This window comes from Ailuropoda melanoleuca, chromosome 6 (assembly GCF_002007445.2).
Source record: "Ailuropoda melanoleuca isolate Jingjing chromosome 6, ASM200744v2, whole genome shotgun sequence".
Taxonomy (NCBI): Eukaryota; Metazoa; Chordata; class Mammalia; order Carnivora; family Ursidae; genus Ailuropoda; species Ailuropoda melanoleuca.
The window spans coordinates 120,610,127-120,627,259 of NC_048223.1; the positions used below are offsets into that span (position 1 = coordinate 120,610,127).

The 17,133-nt window shown below is 37.5% G+C and overlaps 1 protein-coding gene across 12 annotated transcripts in view; it reads left to right on the top strand.

The window, feature by feature from the left end:
- The first annotated feature begins 5,377 nt into the window (after positions 1 to 5,377).
- The window catches only part of PLEKHA1 (pleckstrin homology domain containing A1), a 43,405-nt gene continuing 31,649 nt past the window's right edge, over positions 5,378 to 17,133 (top strand). For 9 of the 12 annotated variants that reach the window (XR_004626290.1, XR_004626292.1, XR_004626291.1 and 6 more), the window contains exons 1-4: positions 5,378 to 5,398; positions 9,040 to 9,200; positions 13,644 to 13,700; positions 15,932 to 15,977. Coding sequence is in view for 9 of the 12 variants with exons in the window: in XM_011231387.3 (XP_011229689.1) it covers positions 9,060 to 9,200; positions 13,644 to 13,700; positions 15,932 to 15,977 (244 nt within the window). In the remaining 3 variants the exon portion in view is untranslated. Of the gene's footprint in view, positions 5,399 to 9,039; positions 9,201 to 13,643; positions 13,701 to 15,931; positions 15,978 to 17,133 lie in introns of those variants that run through there. The other 3 variants (XM_002924496.4, XM_034663380.1, XM_034663384.1) reach the window with 3 other exon arrangements.

The following is a 17,133-nucleotide window of genomic DNA, read 5'->3' on the forward strand; positions in this document are numbered from 1 at the left end:
GAGCACTGAGTAATGTGTAGAATTGTTGAATCACCATATTGTATGCCTGAAACTAATATAACACTCTATGTTAATTATACTTGAGTAAAACAATTACGGAGGAAGAAAATATTTGTTGCGATTATTATGGGCTCCTTAGTACTTCATTCAACAAATAGTTATTGAGCGCTTCCATGTATGAGGCAGTGTTTTAAGCATTGAAGAAACAATAGTAAATACCAAAAAAAAAAAAAAAAAATCATTGCTCTTGTGGAGCCTACATTCCAGTGTGGGGAAACAGACAAGAAACCGCTAAATAAGTAAACGATGATGTTTGTTAGCAGCAAATGCTAAGGAGAATAAAGCAGGAAAGGGAGATAGGAAGTGGCAGTACAGTTCACATTTGTAGTTTTAGATAGTGCCAAGATAAGGTGTCGCTCTTTCTCTGAGAAAGTGATATTGAGTTCAAAGGCCCTGAGTGGGGAGCTTGTCTGACATAGTAGGGAGTCCAGTGGCCAGATGAGTGACCAAGGGGGGAGCGGGGTAAGATGTGGGGCGTGTAGGTGAGGCCTGTATGTCTTTGTAAGGGCTTTGGTTTTTACTTGAATGAGATGAGATCACATCGAAACAATGGTTCTTAACCTTTGCTGAACACTGGAATTATCTGGGGAGGTTTAAACATGTACTAATGTTTGGATCCCATCTGCAGAGTTTCTTTTCTTTTCTTTTTTTTAAAAAGTTTTATTTATTTAAGTAATCTCTACATTCAAATTGAGGCTCAAACTTATACCCCTCCAGATCAGCAGTCACATGTGTTTGTGACTGAGCCAGCCAGGCACCCACAATTTCCAGAGGTTCTGACTTAATTGTTCTGGGGGTGTCCAGCCCTGGCATCAGGATTTTTAAGAACTTCTAGGTAATTCTAATAAGTAGCCTAAGTTGAAGAGTTTTGAGCAGAGTGACATTACCTAGTATGGAAGAGCCTGGGCTCCAGAGCTAGACTCCTCTGGTTTGAATCTGAGCTGTGCCACTTCCTAAACTTGTGACCTTGGACAAGTTATTTTTAAAATTCCCTGTGCTTTGTTTTTTCATCTGTAAAGTTGTTATAAGGATTATATAAACTAATATTTAAATATTTAGAACAGTGCTTGGCCAGTAGTAATACACGTTTATTGAATAAACACTTGAATATATGTCTTAATGGGATCACTCTGCTGTGTTGAGAATAAAGTGAAGGGGGCAAGAGCAGAAGCAAGGAAGAGTCATCCAGTTGAGAGGTGATGGTGGCTTGGACCAGAGTGGCAGCAATGCAAGTGATGAGAAGTAGTGGGATTCTGGATATATTTACAAGATGGAGCCAACAGGATTTGCTGATGCATTGGATGTGTAATGAGAGAGAAAGAAGATTCATTCAAGTCTGACTCTAAGATATTTTGCCTTAACAGCTGGAAGAAGGGAGTGGTTGTTTATTGAAAGGAGGACTGAGACAACAGGTTTCTAAGGGGAATATCTCATGCTGTTTGTGAAGTTTGAGATGTCTGTTAGATAAGTTAGTAGATTGTAGACAGTTGTATACATGAGTCTGCAGTTCAGCTGGATTTCCAGGGCTGGAGATAGCTATTGGAAGCCATTTGTATGTAGACCTGTGTAAATAAGTGAGCTCACCGAGGGACTGCGTATATACAGAGAAGAGGTCCATGGGCCACCGCCTGGGACACTCTAACATTCAGAGGTCTGGGAGATGAAATGTTTCTTAGAGTTTCTGATGTGACCCGGAGTGAAAAACAGTTGTCTGTCTTTCTTTCTTTCTTTCTTTCCTTTTTTTCCCCAGAAAAACAGCTTTATTAAGATATAATTTACCGATTTAAGGTGTACAATTCAATGGTTTTTAGTACATTCACAGAATTGTGCAACTGTTACCACAATCAATTTTAGAATATTTTTATTATCCTAGGAAGAAACCCCGTACCCTCCCATCCCTAGGCAACTACTCATTCCCCTCATCCCTTCTATCCCTAGGCAAGTGCTAATCTCCTTCCGTCTTTATGGCTTTGCCCATATGGAGTTCATATCATTGGAATCGTATACGTGGTCTGTTTAGGAAGAGGTAGTATTCATTAGTACCTGGCATCTAGAGTCATTCGATAATTCGTCATTTGGTAAAGGTGCGGGCTATAAGATCTCTCATTGTACAGATACATTTTCCTCTTTGTAATTAGTAAGAACACTGTGGGGTAGGTATTTTGAGACTGTGAATATTCTGTTCTCTAACAACCTGTTATATAGTGGTTTACGTGTTCATTGAACATCCTTACTTAAATCAGTGATTATGTTGCAAAGTGATGATTTTCTATTACTATCATATTCGAAGACTGTGAGTTCATAGTATCTATAATTCAGATGTATTATGTAGAGTTTTCTGTGTTTCCTATCAGTTGGTAGTTAAATCTAGAGGTTTGGTCAGATTCAAGCATTTTTTTTCCAGAGGTGTTTTCATAGGTGCTGTCATGTTCTTAGGCACATGAAGTCTGGTTGCATTTTTTATGGTGTCAGTGGTAGTGCATACTGTATCTCTGTTATTTTGAGATTTTTCTTATGAATGAAGTCGAGCATCTTTTTATGTTTAAGGGCCATTTTTATATTTTTTTCTGTAGAATATCTTCTCATGTGTTTTGCCCATTTTTCTATTGAACTTTTGATATATTTCCCTTGGCATTTTTTTTGCAAGCTCTTTAAATGTTAGGGAGATTAGCCCTTTATGATGATAGAAGTTGTAAATATTTTCTACTGGCTTTGACTCTGCTTCTCGGGGTTTTGCCATGTAAAAGCTTTTCTTTTCTTTCTTTCTTTTTTTTTAAAGATTTATTTATTTATTTATTTGACAGAGATAGAGACAGCCAGTGAGAGAGGGAACACAAGCAGGGGGAGTGGGAGAGGAAGGAGCAGGCTCATAGCGGAGGAGCCTGATGTGGGGCTCCATCCCATAACGCCCGGATCACGCCCTGAGCCGAAGGCAGACGCTTAACCTCTGTGCCACCCAGGCGCCCCCATGCAAAAGCTTTTCTAAAAAAGTTATGCGTGGTCAATTTTATCAGTGACATTTTTATTGCTACTGGATTTTTTAAATTAACTTTTTAGAACTTTAAGTTACATACAATAACTGTATCTTTTTAAAGTTTGATGAGTTTTGACTATATTGTGGCTGTGGCTATAGTTCCCTCACACAGTAGAATGGTATTTCATTGTAATTGTATAGACAAATTACATTTTATTTATCTCTTCATGTGTTGATGGACATTTGGGTTGTTTCTAATTTGAGACTATTAGGAATAAACTGCTATAAATATTTGTAAATTAGTCTTTGCATAAATACATGCTTTCATTTCTCTTGCATAAATACCTAGGAATGGAATGGCGGGGTCAGAGGTTCAGTGTATTATTTTGGTTCTTTTGCCAGAACTTTTCCCAGAGTGGTTGTATCATTTTACATTCCCATCAACATTACAGAAATTCTGGATGCACTACATCTTTGACAACATGATTGTCATTTTGCTTAATTTTAGCCATCTGGTGAGTGTGTATGGTATCTTTTTAAATTCAGGATTATTGATGTATAATTTATGTACAGTAAATTTTACTCATTTTAGGGCACAGTTCTATAAGTTTTGACATCTGCATATAATTGTGTAAGCTCTACCACAATTAAGATACACAACAGTTACATCATCAAAACAATTTGACTTAATGTTCCTTTTAGTCCTTTTCCTTATCCCAAGGCTTAGCAATTCTTTTTTTTTTTTTTTAAGATTGATTTATTTATTAGAGAGAGAGTAGGGGGAGGGGCAAAGGGAGAGAATCTCTAGCACACTCCCCGCTAAGTGAGGAGGCTAGCCCTGTGCAGTGCTCGATCTCCCAACCCTGAGATCATGACAGGAGCCTAAACCCAGTCAGACACTTAACTGACTGAGCCACCCAGGCACTGCTCAAACCCTAGCAATTCTGATCTGTTTTTTATCACTGTAGTTTGTTTTGTTCTGTCTTTTTTTAACTTGCATACAGTAAAGTTTACTCCGTGGTATATGGACCTGAGTTTTGACGAATGCATTGCATAGTGGTGTATCCCACCACAATTAAGATGCAGAACAGTTCCATCACTACAAAAATTACCCTTAGAAGCCAACCCCTCCCTCCACCTGCTGATATGTTCTCTGTCCTAGTAGCCTTTTTGCTCTGGCTTCTTTCACTTAACAGAATAGATTTGAGATTTAGCTATGTTGTATGTGTCAGTGGTTTGTTCCTTTATATTGCTAAGGAGTGTTCCATCGTATTGGTTGTACCACAGTTTATTCAGTTATTGGTCAGGACATTTGGGTTGTTTCTGCTTTTTGCCAGTATGTTGCTGTAGACATTTATACAGATTTTTGTGCGAGTACAGCTTTCAGTTCACAGTAGGATTGCTGGGTCATATTGTAATGGTATGTTTAACTTCATGAGAAACTGCAAAACTGTTCTTCCAAGTTGCTGTACCATTTTGCATTCCCATCAGCAGTGTATGAGAGGGAGTTCACTTGTCCCACATTCTTGTCAGCATTTGCTATTGTCAGGTTTTGTTGTTGTTTTTTGGGTTGTTTTTGTTTAAGCCATTCTATTAGGTAATGTTGTGGTATCTCATGGTTTTTATTTGCAATACTTACCTAAATAATGATCTTGAACATCTTTTCATGTGCTTGTTTACTATTTGTATCTTCATTGACTTGTCTCTTCAGATTTTTGGGCCATCTTCCTGTTTGGTTGCTTCTCTTACTACTGAACTGTAGTACTTTCTTGCCTGTTCTTGGATATTAGTTATTTGATAGACATATATGTACTGAATATTTTTCTCATTCTGTGGCTTGTCTTTTGATTTCTTAACAGTGTCTTTCAAAGAGCAGTTTTTAATTTTTTTGAGTCCAATATAACAACTAGTATATGGCTTATGCTCTTTATGTCTTAATTAAGAAATCTTTGTGTACTCCCAAGGTCATGACCACTTTCTCCTATTTTTTTTTTAGAAGCTTTATCGTTGTAGCTTTTATATTAAGTCTGTGATTAATTGTGTTACATTTTCCCTCACAAGAAGACCTAATTGTTCTAGCACCATTTTTTTTTTTAAGATTTTATTTATTTATTTGACAGAGACAGCCAGCCAGTGAGAGAGGGAGCACAAGCAGGGGGAGTGGGAGAGGAAGAAGCAGGCTCCCAGTGGAAGATCCTGATGTGGGGCTCGATCCCAGAATGCTGGGATCACGCCCTGAGCCCAAGGCAGACGCTTAATGACTGCGCCACCCAGGCACCCCTCTAGCACCATTCTTGAAAAGACTGTCCTTTCCCTGCGGAATTGCCTTGGCATCTTTGTTGAAAATCAACTGACAATATATATGTAAGAGTCTGTTTCTGGATGCTTTCTCTGTTCCACTGATTTATTATATCTATCTTTTTTTTTTTTTTTAAATCCTACACTGTTTTTATTGCTGTAGCTATTTTGTAAGTCTTAAAATCAAGTAGTGTAAGTCATCCTACTCTATTCTTTGGAAAATAGATTTGGCTTTTCTAGGTCATTTGCATTTCAATATATATCATAAAATACATGTCATATTCTCAATTTTTATAAAATATTCTGCTGGACTTTTTATTGGATTATTATATCAGTACTTCATTCTTTTCTGTGTCTGTATAATATTCCATTGTGTTGGATAGATCACATGTTTAACTGTTCACCTGTTGATGAACATCTGGGTTGTTTCCACTCTTTGGCTCTTGTGAATAGTGCTGCTATTAATATTTATGAGTACCTGTTTTCACTTCTTTTGGGTGTATATCTAGGAGTGGAAATGCTGAGTTGTATGGTAATTCTGTGTTCAACTTTAGAAGAACTACTGAACTGTTTTACACAGCTGTTGTACCATTTTACAGTGTGGGGGTTCCAATTTTTCCACATCTTTGCCAACACTTGTTATTTTCCTTTCTTTTAATTATCACCATCCTAGTGGGTATAAAGTGGTATCTCACTGTGGTTTTGATTTACATTTCCCTAATTACCAGTGATACTGAGCACCTTTTTGGTGTTCTGTTTGGCCATTTGTATATCTTCTTTGGGAAAAATGTCTTTTCAAGTCCTTGCCTATTTTTTATTTAGATTGTTTGTTGTTGAATTTTAAGAGCTATTTGTATATTCTGGATACTAGACCCTTGTCAGATACGTAATTTGTGAATATTTACTCCCATTCTGTAGGTTCTCTTTTCATCTTCTTGATGTTGTTTGATGCAAAAAAGCTTTTAGTTTTGGGGCACCTGGGCAGCACAGCAGGTTAAGCATCTGACTCTTGGTTTTGGCTCATGTTGTGATCTTGGGGTCCTGCGATTGAGCCCTGTGTTGGGCTCCAGCTCTTTGTGGAGTGTGCTTAAGTTCCTTTCTCCCCTTCCCTACCCTGCTTGTGTACTCTCTCTCGCTTAAAAAAAAAAAAAAAGCTTTTAGTTTTTATGAAGTCCAATTTAGCCTATTTTTTCTTCTGTTGTTCATGTTTTCATTGCCAAATCCAAGACCGTGAATATCAGCCTCCATGTTTTCTTAAACTGTTATCGGTTTAGCTATCTTATATTCACATTGTTAATCCATTTTGAGTTAATTTTCATACAGAGTATGAAGAAGGGTTCAGTTTCATTGTTTAGCATGTGGATCTCCAGTTGTCCCAGCACCATATTTTGAAGAGGCCATATCTTCCCCATTGCATGGTGTTGGCACCTTTGTTGAAAATCAGTTGGCCACAGATGAATGGGTTTGTCTCAGGTCTCAATATTATTCCTTTGGTGTGTATCCTCATGGCACCACTTAAGTGGATAGTTTTTACTGTGGGTTACAGGTATACCTGGAAGATACTGGGGGTTAGACTCCAGACTACCACAATAAAGCAAATGTCATTGTAAAGCAAGTCAAATGAATTTTTTGGTCTTCCAGTGCATGTAAAAGTTACGTTCACACTATGCTGTAGTCTGTAAAGTGTGCAATGGTATTACATCTAAAGAAAACAATGTACATATCTTAATTAAAAAGCTTTTCTTGCTAAGAAAATGCTAACCATCATTTGAACTTTCAGTGAGTCATAATCACTGATCACAGATCACCCTGACAAATGTAATAATAATGAAAAGGTTAGAAATATTGTGAGAATTACCCAGACGTGACACAGAGACACCAAGTGAACAGATGCTGTTGGAAAAATGGTGCCAGTAGACTTGGCTCCACGTAAGGTTTGGCACAAACCTTCAGTTTGTAAAAAACACAGTATCTGTGAAGCACAATAAAATGAGGTATGCCTGTACATTAGTATAGTGTATTAATTTTTCAAGTTTTTTTTTTTAAAAGATTTTATTTATTTATTCGACAGAGATAGAGACAGCCAGCGAGAGAGGGAACACAAGCAGGGGGAGTGGGAGAGGAACAAGCAGGCTCATAGCAGAAGAGCCTGATGTGGGGCTCGATCCCATAACGCCGGGATCACGCCCTGAGCCGAAGGCAGGTGCTTAACCGTGGTGCCACCCAGGTGCCCCTAATTTTTCAAGTTTTGATTATTTTTAGAAATTTTTGAAACATCGAGTAAGTTCATTAAGGAAATTATCTCCTCAAAGTGCCAGATTTATAACAACACACATACATGACCTTAATGGAAAATTTTTAAAAATTTTTGGTGTGTCTCTGGATGCATACAGAATGGTATTTAGATATGCAGCATATCAGGATATGTTCTAATTGAATTTTCACTGTGGGTGAAACAACCTTGGGTCTTTAAATGAAGAGCTAGTTACATATATGAATTCAGCCTGCCAAAAGATGTTGGTGCTGTCTATAGAAGAATTGGAATAGGAACAGTCTGCAGATTTGCATCCGTCAGGAAGGAGTTACATGTCTACAGATTCTAGAGAAAAAATGGCTGGGAACTCTGCTTTTTACTCAAGTCATGGTTTTTAACTTTAATCAGTACAGCAAAAATTTTAGTACTTTAAGAATCAGAATATGATATGCTTCTGAAGTCTCTTTTAATCTATAACGTCTCTCTTCTCCTCTTTTTCCCCCCATAATTATTTACTGAAGAAACTTGGCTGTTTGTCCTGCTGTTTCCCACAGTCTGGCTTTGGCTGATTGAACCCCTGTGGCGCAGTTTACCATGTTCCTCTGCGATCTTTATTTCCTGTAAATTGGTGGTTTGACATAGGGAGGTCTAGAGACTGGATCAGATTCAGATAAAAACTTTTTTTTGTTACATGTTCACTTCACAGGTGACGTTTGTGTCTTCCATCAGGAGGCACATAATACCTGCTTATCTCTCTTTTTCATGATGTTAATTAATTTTACTTTGATTCATTTTAATTTTAGCAATTTGAAGAGTTTTAGAGAGAGAATGTGGTATAGATGTTAAGATATAAGCTCTAGAGCCCAAGAATCTGGGTTCATGTTTTGATTTATTATCTACTAGTTCTCTAATCTTAGAGAGTCGCTTTCCCTTATGAGTGTTAAGTCTCTTATCTGTGAAATGGGAATGATGATTCCTATTCATGGGGTCGTTTTGAGGGTTCAGTGAGAAAATGTGTGGAAAAGAGCCTTGCACAGAGCCTAGCAGATAGTCAGTGGCCAGTAAGTGTTAGCTATTGTTGTTCCGCGAATTTAAAAATATTCTGCAATAATCTGAAAGGTAGATTTTCTTGGTTTATAAGCGAGGAAATTAAAGTTTGGATAGCTAATTTTTTGGCTCATGCAGGTGTGTTTGGGGAAAAAGTAGGTCAGTTATTCAGCTGAGGTGACTGGCTCTCCTTTGTTCCAGTCAATGTGTACAGTTGTATTTAGTAACCACTCATAATAAGCTTAATTTCAAAAATGGTTTTTGCCCATGCTTTGTACGTATTCACATCAACCAGCCCCCATCTCATGTTGGGAAGTAAGCTGTTTGTTAAATAAATTGTATATAGCACATTTTATGCTTGAAGTCCACTGAGAAATACTTACTGTCAAATGTTTTTATTTTACAGTGTAATGTTCAGGCTCAGAAATGCCTTATGTGGATCGTCAGAATCGCATTTGTGGTTTTCTAGACATTGAGGAAAATGAAAACAGTGGGAAATTTCTTCGAAGGTACTTCATACTGGATACCAGAGAAGATAGTTTTGTATGGTACATGGATAATCCACAGGTTTGTAAAATCCAGATCAGATGGTTTCCTTTTTTCAAAAACACACAAGAATTTTAATTATTAAAATATTTAACATACTATCTGGCTGTTAAGATTTGTTTTCCCAAGCAATCTGTGTTTAGATTTATTTCTACTGGCTGCATTCTTCCTGTCCTGCATGCTCAACTCCTGCTGTCTTACTTGAATTTCAGAAGATGAAACTAAGTTTATTTAATAAAAATTTGTGCGTGCCTATGTGTCCCCGCCCCTCCCCCCCGACACCCCCTCCCTATGGGAGAGAAATGCTGTCTCTGGTAGAAAATTCTGAAATCATTTAAATTTAAGATACGGTCTCTAGGATAGAAACTGCTGTCTTTTGGTAAGGAAACTACCTGAACTAGTTGACACTCTTGCACACACGTGTAGTCCTTTCATCTTGTGTAGTAGCAGATTGGAGTGTCAGTCATGTAATGCCATTCACGAATTGAAATGCACTTTGATTTTATTGTTGCCTTTCAGATCATTGGGGATATGTCATAAATTAAAAATTAGAATCCCTGTTTTAAGATCTGTGAAAGACCTTGGATTAGTGATCATCTGTTGAGTAGTTCTAAGTTTTCTCTCCCTGTGAATCTGTTCATTCAAATTCGGATGAATGTTGCAAGGATGAGTCCCTAGCAAACCTCTAAGCTGATCCTGTCTCGTAGGTGAGGAGCTTAGAGTCAAGGAAGAAGTGGAGACTGGTGGGAGGTTCCATTCTGTTTCATGGAGAAGGAACTAGATGCCCTGACTACCAGTCATGTATTCTTTACCACCCTGTACTTATTTCAGGTTAGACAAAATAATTATGTACTAATGCATTTATATTTGTTTATATAGAATTCAAGTTGTAAGGGACCTTAGTACAAATTTCACCTCCTCCTCACTGCAGGAAACCTGTGTGTCCCTGATCTTCACTTTAGCTGTTGTTTGAATTACACATTATGAAAAAGTACTTATAATATTTGAGACGCTTTAATTATTATTTTCTCTGTGAGCCAAAATCCATTTCCTTGTATCTGCTCCCCATTTGTCCTGCCCTGTCCTCTGATTCTTCATAAAGTAAGTTTAATCCTTTATCCAGACATGGCCTTTCAAATTTTGGAGGATAATGTGTATTTTAATTCAGTGTAGATTATTTGAGTGCTGACTTTGATTCTTTTTTTCCTAGGAACTGTCTACTCTCTCTCCTTCTCCTTATAGAGCTTATTGACACTGCTTTACTCCCTTATCTCTAGGTGTAACCACCTTTCTTGGGTGGTAGTAACCTGGCTATGCAACTACATGATTAATATCTTTATTTACTTGGACAGAGTCAGTGAAAGAAGGAACAGGTCAACAGAAATCAAGAGTTCATGTTTCTTTATTATTATATTTTTTATAGAAATCAGATGTCTCCCCTTAATGACCCCATTGTTTTATCTGTGGCACAGTCCCCTCCCAGACTCTTTCCCAAAGTGGAAAATAACTTAATTCCCCTTGGGGTGCCTGGATGGCTCAGTTGTTAAGCGTCTGCCTTCGGCTCAGGGCGTGATACCAGCGTTATGGGATCGAGCCCCACATCAGGCTCCTCTGCTGGGAGCCTGCTTCTTCCTCTCCTATTCCCCCTGCTTGTGTTCCCTCTCTCTCTGGCTGTCTCTGTCAAATAAATAAATAAAATCTTAAAAGAAAAAAAAGGTAACTTAATTCCCCTTGACTGCCTCTCCCTGCTAGTTACTAGATCCCGGTTTCTGGTTCTCCTGACCTGCACAAGCCATTGCACAGTTCTGGCCTGTGCTCTTCCTGGTTCGTCTTTCTTCACAAAACCTTGTGGACTGATACATGTGGATTCTCCCTAATTGTATTTAAAGCTCCTTGGTTGTTTTTCTTTCTTCATAATAATAGATTCTCCCCTCAGAATTCCTCCTTTTATCAGCACTTCCCACTTAGAGTTAGGAGAAGGTGAGCACAAAATGGACTACGTTTATTACACTGAGAGAAACATGAATTTGGAATCAGAGTTACGGTCTTCATGGAGGTAGTAGCATTCAAAATTGACCCACAGGGTGGTTACGATTTTGGCCAAGAGATGGAGAAGTGGGTATTCCAGTGCTCAAAGAATAGTGTGGGCAAAGAAATCTAGGCAAGGAAGCCCATGGCCTCTGTGGAGAACAGGTCACTGTGGCTTATAGCAGGGAGGGTTTGTGTTAGAGTTTGCACTCAGCTAGATCTTTCTCATGTGAACTGTTTTTTTTGTTTTTTGTTTTTAAGACTTGCAATTTTTTAAAAAAACGTTTTATTTATTTAAGTAAACGCTACACCCAATGTGGGGCTCGAGCTCATGACCCCGAGGTCAAGAGTCACGTGCTCTTCTGACTGAACCAGCCAGGTGCCCCAACACCAACTCTTTAAAAGCCAGATTTCCATGGTGTACATTGGTTTTTATGAATGTAGTACAGAATTTTAAATCTGTCTTTTTATTTAGTTCTTAATAATTTTAATTCTTCATTCTAACTGATAAGAATCTTTTACAATCTTGACTCTGCTGCCAGTGGATTAGTCATCAGTATACCAGCTTTGTGTCATTTTTACATGTATTAAGACTTATATCTCCTCATGAAAACTTTAGTAAAATGTCCTGCTAAGATTATTATGTTAGGTTGAACCACATTACCAGCATTTTATCTACTAAAAAATTAGTTTCATCTGTTTCAGTCTAGTTGCTTATGTTATGGTGCTGTAACACGCTTATGCTGATTGTAATCCTGATAATGAAAAGAAAATCAGTTTGGCTCACTTTTCCTTAGGGAGCCATTCTTCCTCCATTTTCCTTTCTTTACCACTAACCATTGGTTAAAAAATCCATTCTAGTGTATTACTAGGGATCCATTTGGAGCTTTCTGTATTTTGTTGAGGGTGTGGTTAATGGTGGAGAATTAAATAATTGAGTATCTGTATCAGGAAGTGACTTTGAAGAAACTTGAAAAAAGTATTTTGGCAAAAGGAGTGTAGGAACTCATAAGAACAAATGGCTCATTTTCCTTTTTATCTTAAACGTCACTATTTGATTATTTCTTGTTCACCATCAGGGAACAGATTTTGAAACCTACTTCTTTGTAGTTGAACTTGGCAGTAATCATACTGATCCACAGAAACTAGGTATTTTGAATACTCTTTATCTGTCAGCTACTTAGATTTCCCTGTACTGTGCCACCATTTAATCTGCGACCCTTCATGTCGTGCGGCCATGACGTAGTTCTCATTTCTCTTCCTCATACAAGGCTTAGAACTGTATTCAGCTAGTTAAAATAATAAATTTTTGGAGGCCTTAAAAGAAAAATTACAATTTTGAATGGAAGGGTAGCAGTGTTTGAAAAAAATCACTTTGGTAGTAGTTAGGAGGTCTTGAAGACATTTTAACATTCATTTCCTTATGCAAAATTTAAAAGAACATCAACAAAGCAAACTCTAAACGTAAAACATTTTCTATAAGAACACAACCATTTAACAGTATACCTTAAAAATTATAATTTTATTTTATATACATATTTATGGTTTATATTTAGAAGCTTGAACATAGTATATAGTTTAAAGCAAAATGTAATGCAGTTTACATAGGAGTGAAAATTTTGAAAAGACCTGTCCCTGTCAACCATAGCAGTTTATGTTTGGGAATCTTAAGTCTTTGAAATGTCTTGGCTTTCACATAACTAATTGTTTCTAGTAAGCTTGTAGAGAGGTCTGAGAAAGGTACTTCCTAATCATTCATAAAAACAAAGCCAAAGGTTTTCTTTTTAATGTACATTATTATAAAGTTAGTTAAGAAGTTTATCTTGGTTAATCTATAGTGGAGGAAACTTTCAAAGTTAAGTTTACTGTTAAAATCTTCTATCGGAGTTTTCCTTTAAATTCTTTATTATTTTTTTCCGGACTCTTTTATCTGGTGTTCCTGCCTCCATTTCCCCCTCTATAATCCATCCAGTTTATTATGTTACAGGATATATTAAAGTATCATTTTGATTACAGGATGCTCACAAACCTTCGTTAATGGTTCAAATTCTTAACAGTATAAATTCTTTGCTACTTTTTTATTTAGGTCCTGTATAATTAGGTTCTTAGTTCAAGTTTCCAAACCACCATTTTCTGCTGCAACCCTATATAATCCTGTACCACAACCATACATTTATGGCTTTTAAAGGGAAGTTGAGCCACAATGATAAAAATAGCCTTTTAGTTATAGAACGCATTATGGTGGAACAGAATAGAGTTTGGTTTTGTTATCTACATTGTCAACTTGATTTGTAAATACTTGAATTGAAAAAGTTGATTTGTAAAATGTGATATTAAAACATCTAATTTCTTAACTTTTTCTAGTAGATTTAGAACATTATAATATAAAATAAATTAATGTTGGATTTTAATTATATATTAATAATTTGTTTCCAGAACTTACCTTCTGGATCATCACGTGTGGGAGCCATTAAACTTACCTACATTTCAAAGGTAGTTTTTCTATATTGTTTCACATTCATGCATGAATTAAAATTCCTTGGAATGAGAGTGTGAATAACAGGAGCAGTTTCCTTTCTGTGTTGTTTAGTGATGATGTTCAGGGTCATATCATGCTGAAAATAGTACCTGGTCACTATGTGTAGGAAGGTCTTTGATAAAGTTAGGAAGACTATGGGGTTAACTTGTATGATGTGGCAAATTGCAAAATTTAGCATTAACTTTTATGATTGGGACATCAGAAGGACATAGGAAGGACATCAGAAGGACAAAGATCAGTTAACAGGTTTTATCTTTGGGAAATCTGGAGAAGATTTTTTCCTAAGTCCGAATTTATTTAAACTGTTTCCAACTTTTAATCCCATTACTTTGACTTTTTGTTTCTTTATGTTTTATTTTGAAGAAAATAACCATTTTTATGAGGAAACAATGGTTTTTCCCTTATTTCACTTTGTTTCTACTAATTTCTGTTTTCTTATTTGTTGATATTTCTGGAATTCTTGCAGTACTGTTTTTCTTTTCAAAAATTTAGGTTTGGTATTTTCAGGTATTTTCCCCCCCTTTATTTTACTGGTGTTTTGGGAACTGAGATAGAGATGTTGAGGAGCTAGACCTGTGGGGTTTTTATGCAAAGTAATATTTGTAGATGACTTAAGTTATGAGATGTGAAAAGTAGCTTTAAGTCATATGTGTGCGCATACTATTACGCATATATTAGAATTTGTTAGCAAAGGTCTTCAACAGAAAACTGGTTTACAAGTGTACCTCTGTTTAAAGGACAGTTTTATAGACCAAGTACTTTGTTCTCAGTATCGTTCTCATTGACAGCAACAAAAAGAATCAGCTCTTGCACAACAAAGATTACATATTTGAAGGGCAACATTTCATTATTGTTTATTTAATTAAAACCGTATTATTTCATTTGCAAAAGACAAATCTGGTGTAAGTATACCTCAGGTGTTCCTATAAATTAAGATATTTAATAAATGCTTTAGGGTAACTTGCAGCTTAAATTCTATAGCGATTATTATTAAGAAGCATAGACTTCCACTGTAAAATAAACTGCAGACTCTTCGTCTTCTTGATTGCCTGCAGTATATGTGTACTGTAATGTAAATACGCTGCTAGGCATTTTTGACTCTCAGTGCAATGGTGACGAATAGGCAGTTGAGGGAGAGGTTGCCCATATGCTCATATCTTTTCAGTTGTTTGTTGCCTGGTCTTTTTAAAAATGGGAGCTCTTTTTAAAAATAAAGTATTAACTAAGGAAGTGGGCCTGACTGGCCATCTGATTCCCAACTCCTTTGCTCCCCTTTTAAAATACAACTTTCTCTGTGCGCTTCTGTTGACTTTCATCTCTGTCCCACAGCTTTCCGAAGTTTGAATTGTACAGTTTGTACTCTACTTTAGACATGCCACTTTTTTTCCAGAGTTTATTCCTGGAACAAATTCCAGTGTGACTCAGAGCTGTGAATTTGTAGTTGGGATCAGTCAGGAACCCCAGACTAAGAATTCCTTTTGAAGGTACAAAACACATGCTACAATGACATGTTCTCACACTGGGCAGCAGGGTGGTAATAGTCATGAATGGCCTTCCAAGAGCGCTGCTTTCTTTAAAGGGGTAACAGCAACCCAGTGCAGCTAGTTGTTTCAGCTTCTGAAAGGAGCTGTGTGTCGCATTTAGCGAAGTGGCCCCATTATCCCCAAGGTATTGTAATATACAAGAGGATCCAGTGCCCTGTCTTTGCAGATTAATGCCTTCTGAGTTTTTGGACTTGATTAAATACACAATCTCCCCCTGGCCCACCATCATTTTCTCTTAAGGTTCACAGCTCATTTAGAAATGTGCAATTTGGGAAGAATTCATAGTTTCTGTAGAGTATTCTGAGGGTATTTTGAAAATTAAGTTAAACTAAAATTTCTTCTATGTGTTACATAAAAACTTAATGGTTTACTTTCAACTTCTTCACATTTCCTTTGAATAAATACAAGTTTATGCAAAAAGAACATGAAAGTATTATTTGTTTCAAACATCTTACAGTTGGGAGCCATATTCTGCGTTTGATTTGCAGTTCTTTTTCAGTAGCTTTTCAAGTTTAATATTAGATCTGTGTGTGAATGCATGTTATTATTGGGAAATCATACATGTGGACATTCATGCAGCATTTGAAGTTGGTTATAGTAGCATATGAAGAAGCGAGTGACTTGTTTCTCTTTTTTGTTAGGTTAGCGATGCAACTAAGCTAAGGCCAAAGGCTGAGTTCTGTTTTGGTAAGTAGCCATGTTTTATATGTTTGTTAATTTAAGTTTGGCTGATATAATTACATTATACTGTGAAAGAAAACAGTTCCTGAAAACCACACAACACAAACCTATGGGTTAATGGATTAGTCTAAGGGAAGTTCCCTTGAAACCACCATCCAGGTGAAGAAACGAAACTCCCCTACCCCTGACGCGTCTTTCCTGTGTCCATCCCGGTCATAGCCGCCTCCGTCTGCTCAGATGTAGTCATTATCTGCCATGTATAGTGATCACTGCCAGTGAGAGTTCCAGTAATTTTTTAACTTTCTACCTTGTATTATTCTGTAATAAATATATAAATAATGGAAAGGATTTGGTTTTCAGCTTGTGGGTAGTGAGAAGTTTACAGTTTGGGGGTAGAGGTAGTTGAGGGTGTCTGATCCACTTGTTCAGCAAACACTTAGTGAATGTCTAGTATGTGCACACTCTGCTGGTCCCTGGAGCTGCGAGAGTAACAAGAAGCAGTCGTTGCCCTTCAGAGTGTCACAGGCTGCGTGTCTCACAGACAGACCCAGTGGCAGTATCATTGCCTTTATTACAGTCAGTAGATAAAGGAGTTTACAGTCCATTAAAGAACCACAGAGTATGAGCTTCAGATCCTCATTGGGGAGTCGGGGGAAGCCACACTGGGTGAGGAGACACTGGAGTCGGTGTCCAGCTGCCCTTGATCATCCCTCCACCATTGGGAAGACAAGGGGGTGAGATGACAGAGACAGAGTCATGCAGGGGAGAAGAGCGTGGAGTGTCTGGCACCTGACCACTCCGGGAAGCTGCTGGGAACAAACGGCGACAGACCAGAAAGTAAAAGGGCAGGTGGGAGTCCAGGCATAACATGTTGAGAAGTGGTGTGTGTGTGTGTGTGTGTGTGTGTGTGTGTGTGTGTGTGTAAGTAAACGAGGTGAGAAATAAGAGAGCATCTAGAAAGCTGACATAAGGTGAAAGGAGTTTTTTGCCTGGATAGAGTTTTGATGCAGGTAGATTAGTTCAGTGGCTCCCGAACTACTATCCTCACCTAAGAGCCCGAATCTGGGTAGTGGCAGAGTGGGGGAGAGAGAAAACACTAGCAGGGAACATGAAGGGACTTGGTGACTGGATATGTGGGAGGAGAGAGGTTTCAGGTAGGTTC